The following is a 13,963-nucleotide window of genomic DNA, read 5'->3' as shown; positions in this document are numbered from 1 at the left end:
CTGCACTCGTCCTGTGAGCGCCCTCATATGGAATCAGAGAGGAACTGCAACCAGTTCAGAAGCCGGAAGTGTACTGAGAGTGAAACTTCTCGCCATATTAGACATTCTCTGGTGTGATGTTTTGTTTTTTTGATACAAGCTTCGAAGCCTCGGTGCCGAACGTCACCACTACTAAATGCTCTTGTTTTCACTGGAAGTTTGGCAGCTGTCATACAGAAATTTCGCAGAAACACTGCTGTAAATAATCATTGCTATGGAAAATGATACACAGTAGATTCTAGTCGCATTGGTATAAACTGTTTTACACTGTCCACTACACGTTCCACGTTGGACATGCTCCAAATCGCAGACGGTAAACTACGTTCTATATCTGATGCAGCAGATCCGCGCACTTGCACTACTGACATGTATGCGTCGGTGTTGGAATGTTACTGACCATTTTCTTTTGCATGTAGTCACAAATTTCAGCCTGTAAATATTTGATGTAAACTCACATTAAACATTTCAAAAATATTGCTTCCAGTATTTCAGTTTCTACTAATAAAAACTCATTTGAAGATATCCAAAAATATTTTCCAATGGATGAATATGAGTAGTCAAAATAGCACTGTAGATATCTTAATTCCAAATACGACTTCAAAATTGGAGAAGAGATATCTGGAATTCTAGTACAGCCAGTGGTATTTAATGATAAAACGGCTAGCCATACCTGATGTCCCCATCGGCCGTTGGGTTTTTCATGTCGATGGTGGTTATGATGGTAATGGTTATTTTCTTGTATTTATTTTTGCAGTTCTTTTGCCAATTTCAACGGTTTTCAATGTGTAAATACAATGGCTCTAATCTTCAGCCACTCTGATGTACTGATATACTTTAACACATATGGATAGGTCAAGATCCAAATCACTGCCGTCTTCCATGTCCTTTTGTGCAAAAGTCGTCTTCTTGTCTGTTTTAGTTTGTAGTACTTGCACTGAAAATGAGGCTTGCCAGGAAAGAGGTGGTGTCTATGGCTGTTGTTGCTTGGGACAAAGACCAAATCCTGAAAACTTTGGTAAGTGCTCTCACACTTGTTGTATATTCATACATTCATCTAAAAAAATAAAATAAACACGTTTTCATTCACTCAAGTCACAGTTCCACAGTCTATACAACTATCTAAAATTATGAATTAATTTCTGTATGTGCTCAACTGCACTTACAAGACCCACTTTTAGGAAACCAACACATGTCCTTCTCTGTCAGACTACCTTGTTTATGCTACCAGTAGCTTGTACTTTTATTCAAATATTAATCCACACAGGTGTGATAGAAACAAATAATAAACAAAAACAGTAGTTTGATAGTTTTGCAGTTGACATATTAAATGCGATTTAAGAAAAAAAGAAGTATCTGTATTGGTATCAATATTGCCAATACTGGCCATAGTATTTGTTGATTTTATTAAAGGAATATTAAACATATTCACATTAAAATATTTAATCATACAGAAACATTAGATAATATTTTTTAATCAATTCACAGCACTACATTGCATATTATTAATAAGAAAATCATAGATAATGAACTGTTTGATATTTAACTAATGTTTATTATATAATGGATTTTTTATATATATTTTTTGTTTTCCATCAGAATGTCACACAATTTTCTCAATTCGATTTGAATGGTTTGTATAGAGGAGCTCAGGGATGGTTGTAAGACTTGTAACACAATCAGTTTAAATTAGCCACATTAATGAAACTGCAGTCATTCATATTCTCTTGAGGAAATCTGACTGTAAAAAATATTCTTACATTTTACATATGGTTTAAAATTGAATTTGAGATCACATTAACTCTTTCCCCATCAGCTTTTTGATAATTTTTCACAAAATTGTCATGGCCCCCAAAATATTTAGTAGTATGAATATCTGAACATAAAATATATCAAAAGAAAGAACAGAGCCTATGCTTTAAAAAAAATAAAAATAATAATAATTCTTCAGTTCTAGCTTCATTCATTCTTTTTTTTATCAACACTTGAATGTGGGTAAGGTTAATAAAAAAGCAACATTTTGAACAAAAAGATGAGAATACATTTTTTTGTCAATGACTATCCAGATCAGATTCAGATTGATGATCAATACATAGATGGATTAGATCGAGTTCATCAACACCCCCAAAGCTTGCAAATACCTGTATCTTTTCCTGGGTTGACATCTCATTCAGTAACGTTAGGGAGTTTTGATTTATTTTCTTGATTTTGTTTATTTGTTTCTCCTTCTTTGCCTGTGTTTTGAACCGGAGATTCAGGACTCTTTCTGAATATTTGTAATAGCGCCTTGTATAACAGTGAAAACATGGATTGCTGTAAATTTCCATCATTCGCGGGGCAAGTGTTAATAGATGTTAAATCACAAAACATGGGTCACCAATCCAGAGCTTTGTTCAGTCTCTCTGGTCCATGTTACCTGGTTAGGTAGGGCTTTTCTGGACAAGATTGTTTAAGAGTGCTGCAGTAGAGGCAAAATTAGGCATGAACTGCTAGTGATAAACCAACACAGATAACTGTACTGCAATCGCCCACTTTCGCAATAAAAAAATATTTCACAATAAAATTGCCACCTACATCTATTAATGTGATCTCAAATTCAATTTTAAACCACACACACACACACACACACACACACACACACATACACACAAAATATACATAAACATAATCTTTGCAATCCTTTCTTTGCTCAGATGCTGTGGAGTCTTGTACCAGCAGCACCGGCTTCATATCTCTATCCCGCTGCCAGCTCTTTGAATCTGGTTTTTATCCTGAGCACCTGCACCTAAATGACCCAAGCTGCACTGGAACCCTTGAGGATGGCAGACTTCTGTTTTATTTTGACAATGAAGGCCACATATGTGGTACCACTCTGATGGTAATGATCTTTCCATTTCTGTTTCATCACTAGAGCTACTAATGGGATGCATATCCATACTGTACATACAGTCCTGTGTGTGTAATGATTAGTAAGTTGTCCCATAGCTTGAAATTGACATTTGTTCACATCCTCATAGAGCAACAGGACTCACTTCATCTACCAAAACTCCATTCAGTCTGACCTGATGGACACTGACCACAGCATCATTTCAAGACAGATATGGATGAACATGACATTTTTTTGTGCATACCCTCTGATCCAGACTATATCTATGCCTGTAGGTTTCCGAGCCAAAGGCGGGTAAGGGTTCTCAATATCTTCTGAATAACAGTGTGTAGTATCAAAGAGCTTGATCCAGCCTGAAAAATTTTGTTTTCTGTCATGATTCGAGTGTATAGAAAAAATATGAGACAGATGTTGTCAGATTTCATTGGTGATCTCAAATATGAAATTTAATCGTAAGCTTGGCAAACACTTTTGGAGAATTTGATGTTTCCCCATTCAAAAAGATAGGAGCTGCACTTGCATGCCCGAGTGGCGTTTCAAAGATGGCCGCCAAGTGAAAAGACTTGTCTTAAAGGGACTTTGGTAGTATTCAGACAATCTATAATATTTTTAGGTACCACTTTATATTAAGGTTCCATTTGTTAACATTGGTTAACTACATTGCTTAACACAAACTAACAATGATACATACTTCTAACGCATTTATTAGTCTTAATGTTAATTTCAACATTTACTAATACATTATTAAAATCAAAAGTTGTATCTATTAATGTAAATAAATGGACCTGAATTAACATGAACCAAGAATTAACAGTTGCATTTTTATTAACAACGTTAAAGATTAATTACTACTATAAAAAATGGATTGCTTATTGTTAGTTTATTTTAGTTTATGCACATTAATGGGACCACAAGTTTTACCGTTTTTTAATTGCAGTGATCATGGCAAACGAGAACTGTGATTTTGATAAATCACCATGTTTTGCCAAATTGGATTGACTGCATTCACTTTCTAACATATCTGTCTTTTTGAACATGACAGAGACTGCTTATTATATAATCAAATTAATAAAATCAGTTATCTAATTTAGGACTTTCCAGAGAATTTCACCTGATCCACAAGTGTTAATAGTTAAGTGTTGATAAAGGTTACAGTGGTTATAAAGCAGGTTTGCTGCCTTAGGCTGATATTTGAAAGGCTGGAGGTTTGAGTGTCGTAAGGCATGAGCTATCACCATTACAATCGACTTAGGTCCTGGTTGCTGTTATTTTTATGTTTTTGCCTACAGTGTGATAAGTGAGGAACTTCCTGCTGGCAAGGGCACATACCAGATCCGCATGATTCCCTACCATGATGCAGAGTTTACTAGCCCATATGAAGGGGAGGTGCAAATGCAGGTGAACCAGCAGATATATGTGGCTGTTGAGGTGGAAGGAGTTGATAGAAACCAAATTGCAACAGTTCTGGACAACTGCTGGGCCACACCTGTTAACGATGCCAAATATCATGTTCGCTGGAATCTGATTATCAACGAGTGAGTGTCTTGATGTTTAAATTGTTATATGATTAAATTTGTTGCAGTCTCAGAAAGTGAATACAACAAAACTGGATAACACTTTAAAAAATAATGGTCCATCATTAATAGGTAACTATGCAGGAAGTAATGCAGTAGAAATGAGTACTACATTAAAGGGCACCTATTATGCAAAATTCATTACTTGGTGTTTGAACATAAATGTGTGTTGGCAGTGTGTGTACACAACTGGACACAGTCTGCCATTGTTTCGATGCCGGAGCAGCTGTCTTCTAAGCGATTGAGGTGTTTTGTTATAAGATGTAAGAATGAACATAGCAGTCTTCATTTACTCTTGTTGTTACTCGAGGATGGATCAGTACAACTGTTCGTGATCAAGCTTACAGTCTTCAGAGCGACAGGCCTAACGTTACTGATCACGGCAGAAATGGAAGGGAGAGCACACACTTTATGACAGCTCATCGAGTCGTTTTACGGATATAAAGTTTACCAGTTTATTAAGCACCCCCTGAAAAGCTGTGTGTATATATTTGTTTACTGTTAGTTGTAACAAGTGTTTTGTGTACTTCGCTGTGTATGATGATAATGAAAGGGAGAGAGAGAGAGTTTATGGATAAGACTTTAATGCGCACTTTTATACAGTGTTTATTCAGCTCTTACTGTGATTTTCTGGAGTAAAACTGACGCTTTATCTTTTGTGTGATGCACAAAAACTTCATTGAACTCATCAGTATATCTTGGTCATCATTCGGACCTAATTAAACTAGACTATACCTGTTCTATTTCCATACAACATATATTCTCTGACTCTGTATGCATTATTGTCCGACTCAGGGTTGAAATGAACACCGCTACTGAGAGTTTCTGTTTTAATATTATCAGATGAGATTGTCCTGGCTCTGAGTGCAGCTTGTGAGGCTCTTTTGCATTTAAAAGGTCACATAGGTCAGATTTGATCAGTCCAGAGAGGATTTAGCATTTTATTTTATGACACTAACTAATGTAAAATAGACAATTGTGTCAAGTTTTGTCACAGCAGTCTTATGGAGAAAGACGACCCAGATGCAGAATGACCAAGGGATTGAATTTTATTGATAAGACAAGGCACAATAGGGATGGTTAAGAGTGAGGATGATCCAAACAGTTGGACAGGGCAGTCAACAGGAGAAAGGGAAGCCAGATGAGATGGCTATGCTGGAGAATCGAGGAGATGGAGAAGCACCAGATAATGACTGGAGATCAGGCTGTAGCTTGAGGAACCAGAGGCTGGAAACTTTGAGCTGCAACCGAAGCTGTATCAGTCTCACTGCCTGGTCTTGAAAGCAGCAGCCAGGATGGATCAGGATAGAGGATCAGGATGGAGGAAAGGAACAAATACAACAAGAGAGAACAACAAGAAAAAGCAAAACAGAAATAAAAACAGACTCGGCACAGTGACTACAGAAAATAAATAAACTAATTAACTGAAAAGAACAGTCTCTGTGGAGGTAGCCGTGCTGTTAGTTTAACAATGCCCACCTTGGACAAGACAGAACTGGTAAAGGATTCAGGCTGTGCAGTCCCAGGTTCCTTCAACACAGGCATAGCTGGTAAAGTAGGCGGCTTAGGGTTTGGTTCCAGGTTAAATATTTATGGAACCACTGAATACAGGACCAACTGAGTCGTGTCCTCCTGGACCAAAGGATTAGGAACTTCCTGACTCAGACTCTCCTGGACCTCTGGAACAGGGGCCTCTTGACTCAGGCTCTCCTGGACTAGGGGCCTCTTGACTCAGCCTGTCCTGGACCTTTGGACTAGTGGTATCTTGACTCAGCCTCTCCTTGACCAATGGGTCTGACCTCTCCTGAATATGGTCCTCTGGGACCACTGGACTTGGGACCATAAGAATCGGGTCCTCTGGGACCACTGAACACCTGACTCAGGGCCTCCCGGGCCAATGGATTTGGGACATCTGTACTTGGGCCCTCCTGGGCCAGTGGGCTTGGGACCTCTGAAAGAGCATTTGACTGCACAACAGTCCTTTTCGCACGCTTCCGGGGGCACAAAAGTGCATGATTGGCCACTTCTGGAGTGACTGCAACCTTCTTAATCGACTCTGGGATGACTGAAACGGGCTGGACAGACTCTTGGATGACTGGAATGGGCTGGACAGACTCTGGGATGACTGGAACGGGCTGGTAAACCCTCAACAAGCTCCGACTCAAAGTCCTTTGGCGTAGGCCCCGTCCTTCGGCCAGGTCTGGAAGTTAACTGGTAGGTCCTGCCTGATGATAGAGGCAGGGGCAGAGCCTACCCCCGGGCGAGTGGACGGGAGCCATCCCGGTGGTGGTGGGGAGGATGGAGGGGAACTTTGCTACAACACCTACAGGCAACAAAATAGGAGGGTAAGATCAGTCTTTTTATAATTGATGTCAAGCTGTGATTGGCTCCGCAAAATTATAAAAGACGTGGCAGTGGAGTCTTTCTGGTAGAACTTACGCTTACGCTTTCATTTCTTCATAATTGGTCATAGTTAGATAATAGTTCTTCATGAGGCGAATTTGATTCAATAATGATTGATTACATAATAAGAAACTGGCACAGTCCTAAATTAGCTATTGCTAATTACCTAATGATTAGTTCATCATGTTTCCATATTAGTTAAGAAACTGAATTGTTAATGCAGTACTAATTTGTCTTGCATTACTTCTTGCACAGTTACCTATTAATGATGGACCATTATTCTAAAGTCTTACTATAAAATACTCGGCACCTAGTTCGCCTATGCCTAGAAACAGCCCTGCTGACCAAGTACATCATATACAAGGCATTTAAATTTTGACATGCTCTAATTTTCCCTTTATTACCTTCGTTTGAAAAACCCTCCTCTCTTCCTAGATGCGCCAACCCTGAAGATACCACTGTGGAAGTCCTTCAGAACGGTATTGATACAACAAGCCACTTCTCCTTTAGGATGTTCACCTTCTCAGAAATTTCTGACCACATCTTCCTGCACTGTCAGGTTAATCTTTGCCTTGTACAAAATGGCAGATGTGCTCTGGTAAGTTTCGACAGTAAATTTCAACTGCATTACTGACAGTAGCCTTCAAGCAAATTGTAAACCTTTTACAATGGGTCTTTCAAAAAGAAAACACATTCAACAGCCTTAGCTTTGTAGAAAGCATGTGTTTGATGTTAAATTTATTTTCTTGTCTGTCATCATCAGTTATGCGACCATGGATATAGAAGTAGAAGGCAAAGATCTTTGGACTTCCTCCACTCTTCAGCGATCTCCATGGGTCTGAAAGCTCAGTAACCCTGATGAATGAAAGATCATATTGTAATCAATACTTTGTTAAAAAAATACATTTAAATTAAGTTTTGCAAGCACTTTGTTGTCTTTAAACATCTACATTTTAAATAAGCACATCACTTACGATAACTTAATGATAGGTGACACTACAAATAAATTCTTTAAAAATCTCTCTAATAACTCTCTGCATATATGTATTGTCTTATTGTTATAGAGGAAGTGCCATTCAAAACAATATATGCAAACTAAATTCTTTAAGGTTGTTGGGTGGATATGGGTTAAACTTACTATAAACTGAATTAAATGAAATAATTAGCTGTCTGTCTTTCTCTTTGTTCAAGGAGTAATCTTGGAATACAATATACCTGACTAACCTTTTGATAAACCTGGTTAGAAATGAAGAAAAAAGTTGTAATTTTTTTCTTGAGTTTTAGTTTCATGTGTTTAGATTGAATTATATATTTTAGTGCTACTGTTGTGGCAAAAAATATTCATTAAACAATCAATCACTGCGTAAGAGACACTCTGAAATTCAAATGATCATTAAAAAGTAGTTTATTCTTGCAAGAAGGCCCAGTTGCCACACAGAAGTCAAAAGTACAGTCTGTGAAACAAGTGCGACCAGGAGAGGGAGGGCAGAGGAGTCTTTATACTGCTTTCAAGGTCTTCTGCTTACAGGCCCTTATCTAAACAAGGAGAGGCTTCCCTGCTAGTTTTCTGATACTGCTAAGTTTATTCTTACAAACTCACAAGTTCTAAATTGGGCAGCCTCTGACCCTCGGGGTCAGAGGTCCCTTTTCAATCTGCCTCCTCCTGACGTCTCACCTGTTTCCCAGTGTTAAAAAACACACACACATTAGTCATATGTTGGCAGACCACATACAGTCCAGCAAAGAGTCATTTCAATGCCTTACTGAAAGTCAATGAAAATCAATACTGTAAATCAATGAAAATCAAAATATCCCATAACACTACTTACATAGTATTGCAGAGAATGAACAGGTAACTCAGAGGTTACACATCTCTTCTTAAAATGTAACTTGTAGTTCTGACTTAGTAAGAGCAATAGTCTTTACTGTACTAGTGTTAAGTAAAAGAAAATTACACACATCCAGAGATAGATATGAGGTGTTCCACTCAATGTTGTATAAATTTGTACATAAATGTACATAAACTACTCCATGAGGGGAAAACACACAGTCCAGTACTAGTAGTGGCAGGACTGGAGCACAGCATGGCACACTGGCATGAAGGGCAAGGCAGGAAAAACACATCAGGACCAGACACATAAACAGGGAAACATTCCAACAATCTGGCACAGGACAGAACACACAGGGAAAATAAATGGGGATGGAAATAAGGAAGGGAACAAGGGAGAGCAGGTAGGGAAAATGAACGAAAAATGAGTTAACAACGGGGTGAGGTCAAGACACAGCTTGCCTCACCGTACTAAAAGGGCCCTTTTGATAAAAAAGAAGGAGTTAGAATCCTCTTCTTAATATCATTAATTCATCTTTGTCATTAGGATATGTACCAAAAACTTTTAAGCTGGCTATGATTAAATCGCTTGTTAAAAAAACACAACTTGATCGTACAGAATTAGTCAATTACAGGCCGATCTCCAATCTACCTTTTCTGTCAAAGATACTAGAAAAGGCAGTATCCTCACAACTATGTTCCTTTTTAGAAAGAAATGATATCTGTGAGGATTTTCAGTCAGGATTTAGACCGTACCATAGTACTGAGACAGCTCTCATTAGAGTTACAAATGATTTGCTCTTATCATCCGATCATGGTTGAATCTCTCTATTAGTGTTACTCGATCTTAGTGCTGCATTTGATACTATTGACCACAACATTCTTTTAAATAGACTCGAAAATGATGTTGGCATTAGTGGAATTGCATTAACATGGTTTAAATCATACTTATCTGACCGTTATCAGTTTGTAGCAGTAAATGAAGAGATGTCTCATCGATCACAATTTCAGTATGGCGTACCACAAGGGTCAATACTAGGACCGTTGCTTTTCACACTGTACATGCTACCATTAGGAGATATCATTAGGAAGCATGGAATTAGTTTTCACTGTTATGCCGATGATACTGAGCACTATATTTCTTCACGCCCTAACGAAACTTACCAATTCACAAAATTAACAGAATGTATAGGTGATATAAAAAATTGGATGACTAGTAATTTCCTACTACTTAATTCTGGAAAAACAGAGATTCTAATTATTGGACAAAAAACTTCCTGGGTGTGCTCTTTGATACTAATCTTTCATTTGAAAGTCACATGTCTAGTATCTGTAAAACCGCATTTTTCCATCTTAAAAATATATCTAAATTGCGTCATATGCTCTCATTGACAAATGCGGAACAATTAGTCCATGCGTTCATGACATCAAGGCTAGATTATTGTAATGCTATTATGGGTGGTTGCCCTGCACGCAGCAGCTCGAGATCTTACCAGAACCAGGAAGTATGACCATATTAGCCCAGTTCTGTCAACACTGCACTGGCTCCCTATTAAATATCGTATACATTTTAAAATATTGCTGATTACTTACAAAGCACTAAATGGTTTAGCTCTGCAGTACTTGAGCGAGCTCTTAACGCATTATAGTCCTTCACGTCTATTGCGATCTCAAAATTCCGGCCAGTTGATAATACCTAGAATATCAAAATCGACTGCTGGCAGTAGATCCTTTTCCTATTTAGCACCAAAACTTTGGAACAGTCTTCCTAACATTGTCTGGGAGGCAGACATACTCTGTCAGTTTAAAGCTAGACTAAAAACACATCTCTTTGACCTAGCATACACATAACACATTATAGAATTTTATAATTCAATGTTAGGCTGCATAGTTTAGGTCAGCCGGAACCAGGAACACTTCCCATAAATCCTGATGTACTCGTTACATCATAAGAAGAATGGCGTCTACGTTAATATTAGTCTCTCTGTTTATCCCGAGGTTTACCGCAGTCTGCCGGATCCAGGCTGTATCATGATCTGATGAAGGACCTGCACCTGGGCGCGCATATGCACATATATTCAAACGCACATACCTATAGACTGAACTCATAATACGCATGTGCACGCCATCGGCGTTCTCACTGGTTTGCGTTTTTGAAGTTTGCGCAGAAAGAACATAAGAGTTTTCTGTTAAAACGGTGTCGTGTTAGCGGCCCCTAAGTTAATAACTAATGATTGTTGCGACGGAAGTGAATCAATCAAACTAACTTTAGCTGGACAATAACTTTATTCTAGAGCTGCTATAAAGCCAAAACACTTGAATTTCCTATTATCAATGTAAAGCTGTTTTGGAACAATCTACATTGTTAAAAGTGCTATATAAATGAAGATGACTTGACTGGACTTGACTAGAACAGAAAAGCAAATGTCTTCATTTTCAAGCCTATAAATCTCCCCTTGGGGCAGTTGGCCACACCCATAGAATCCAAAGGTGGCACGGTACATAAAAAATGCCTACTGTTATCTTCAGACTTCTGTCCCAGACTTGTTGCAATAGCAGTTAGTCTTCAATATTTGTTCTCTTTTTAGCCCTGGATGAGAGGGTTTCATTGAATGGTGGGCTTTGGTGGCCCAACGGCCAGCATTCACAAGATTCACACTTACAAATAATCAGATAATCATACTAAAGTAGTACGCATATTTTGGCCTCAGAGGACTCCGAGCTCTGTGTTTTGGCCCAAACCCATACTCCCCAAAAATTGCAAACCAATCTGGGAGAGCAGCCAGGACTGACGACCCCCCAAAAAGTGCAGAGTGCAGGGCTGATAGTGTGCCGTTCAGAGGGGCAGTTTGGAAGACACTTGCTAGCGGAGGCATCCTCACACTAGGGTCTGCTGAAGGAGCTGTAGAGCAATGGTAGGGAAAAAGGTTAAAGGTAGTGGGAAGAGAAGGAAGTGTTATATATGCCTGTGTTGCAGAAGCAGCTTTGCACCAATGGGGAGAGTTAGAGACCGTGGGATGAATTGGCTGAGACTGCTGAGCTTGTCCCATTCTGCGAGGGGAAGGCATTCGTTGAGAGGGGTGGGCATTGTTGTATGGGGTGCAGCACCGGGAAAAGCTGCGATGCGTGGCTGAGCGAAGGGAGGAGGAGAGTGGGGCCTAGTACGCCGACGCTCGTCTTCTAGCACATAAATCAAAGACACGAGGAAGAGGAGGTGAGAGATGAAAAGGCAGCATTGCAGGATCATGTGCATCTGAAGTTTAAGTGGCCGAGCAAAGATTAGATTTAGATTGTCTGGGAGGGTGGACGAGACCAGAAATATCCTATCAATTTTTCCTTGTGCAGTGAGGCCTGGAAATGAACTGTATCCAAGTAAATGGCCAGAATTCAATGGATGTGGCTGGACCCATGGTTTTAACCAGTGCAATTGGAATCCAGAGCTCAATGGAAACCGTGCAGGGCTGAGAGATCAATTATTAAATGTTTTGTAAATGTTCTTATGTTATGTTATGTTATGTCTTATGTTATGTTTTTTTCATTGGTTTCAGGAAAGTGATAACATGCACTTACATGATGAAATGCCAAAAAAGCTTTATAACCTGCGCAGGCTGCGCATATTTACCTCTGACACATTGGTTTGATACTGTAATCGTTGTTTGATTTTGGATGATCATCAAACAGCAAAGTACAGTCTGATATAGATGATTGTTTGTTCCTTTACCTGTTGCTGATTTTAACACACACACAAACACACACACATTAATTTAGTGCAGTTCAAAAGAGAGAGAGCTTTGCATAAGTGTGCACCTTGAATTTATTTAATTGTTTTCGACAATTACTTAATCCCTCCTCAGGTAATACTAATCCTGTGTGAATACACCCGCTGTAAATATGTACAATAATATTTCATCGTTTCCTGTTTGCAAGTAGTTTTCTGTGGTTTTTCAAGTATGGAGGCTCTTGAAAAAGCATTCAGTTGCTTTCTAGACCCTGGGACAAGTTTGTGGCAAACCTCAAGTGTTTTCCACATACCATTCAGATCAGAAAGCAGATCGAAAGCACTTGTTAGAGGCACAAAACATCTTTTTATAGGTGCCTATTAACAACACAATCCAATCTGAAGTTAATTATATACATAAATATAGGTTATATGCGTTTGCATACATGATATCAGGAAGCAATGTAATACACACATGACGACATGAGGGTGACGGCGATGCATGAATCGAGTTACCCCTCCCACTTCTGCTAGTTTTACTGAGATTTCTTATCCCTTGTGAATTGGCCATTATTATTACAGACGTCCTATGGTTAAATTACATTACTCCATCTACCCTTGTAAAGTTAATCGCGTCCGAATAGGGCTTAAGTGAATATGTTTAAAGGCATTGTTTGAAATCAAGCGTAGCGTTAGTTCTGGCAGGTCATGTTAGTCAAACTCGCATCAGCTGACTCTCAGCTGATCCACGTCTACCTATAGGAATACGACGCCTATTACCGTATACATATATAAGCTCTTTCAGTTTTATCAGCAGCTATCGCGTTTCTCAGGAGCTAATTACCCTCCTCCATCCCCAGCTCCTCCTCTCGCCCCGTCAGGATTTGGCATTCTGATTCCCCTTGTATCAAAATAAATTCTCAAATTATGTTGTACTTTAAAATCTTGAATTAAATATATTTGCATACATTCATGTTGGTTCTGTTCTGTTTACTCCAAGGGGGGTTATTGCTGCTCTCCCTCTCCCTGCGAGAGTTCTTGCCCAGAACGGAACCATACCGCCAATCCAAACTGTATGCTTATTGTCAATCGTATTTGACGATAGTGGTCCTGACATAAATGTAAATTCTTCCAATTTGCAATACCTAAAAAGATTATCTAATTTCATTTAACTTTTTTTCTATCTCGTCATTTTACCTTTGTTCTACCTGGTGAACTAATCTTTCTGCTTGCTCTATGAATTCCTACCCCCATATTCCTCACTTATGTAGCAATTTGGATCTAACTAATCTGTTAATCCAATAAATAACTGTCAAACTTCAGTCAGTTCATTCCTTGCTCTTTTAAATATGTATCTATGTGAATTTATTTCAACACTCCATGCTTTTTAACTTTCAATGAATTGTTTCAAATCTTGGTCAAATATGGTTACAGTTTATTCTAGTTACATGGGTAGAAAATCAAGCCCATGTCAGGCAGCCCACTGTGGGCCCTGATACCGCCGTGTAATATGGGGC

General features: G+C 38.8%; 1 protein-coding gene across 1 annotated transcript in view; it reads left to right on the top strand.

The window, feature by feature from the left end:
* LOC311082111 (alpha-tectorin-like) overlaps positions 1-7,969 on the top strand; it is a gene marked incomplete at its 5' end in the record, with an annotated part of 28,839 nt that extends 20,870 nt beyond the window's left edge. Inside the window, 6 exons of the mRNA XM_084112855.1 lie at positions 959-1,054; positions 2,730-2,914; positions 3,054-3,217; positions 4,213-4,458; positions 7,336-7,498; positions 7,664-7,969. Of these exons, the coding sequence (XP_083968981.1) occupies positions 959-1,054; positions 2,730-2,914; positions 3,054-3,217; positions 4,213-4,458; positions 7,336-7,498; positions 7,664-7,753 (944 nt within the window). The 3' untranslated portion in view covers positions 7,754-7,969. The remainder of the gene's footprint in view (positions 1-958; positions 1,055-2,729; positions 2,915-3,053; positions 3,218-4,212; positions 4,459-7,335; positions 7,499-7,663) is intronic.
* Positions 7,970-13,963: the final 5,994 nt, after the last annotated feature.

This window comes from Abramis brama (genome assembly GCF_963993115.1).
Source record: "Abramis brama genome assembly, chromosome: 4".
NCBI classification, from domain to species: domain Eukaryota; kingdom Metazoa; phylum Chordata; class Actinopteri; order Cypriniformes; family Leuciscidae; genus Abramis; species Abramis brama.
This window is presented reverse-complemented; position numbering and strand designations above follow the sequence as displayed.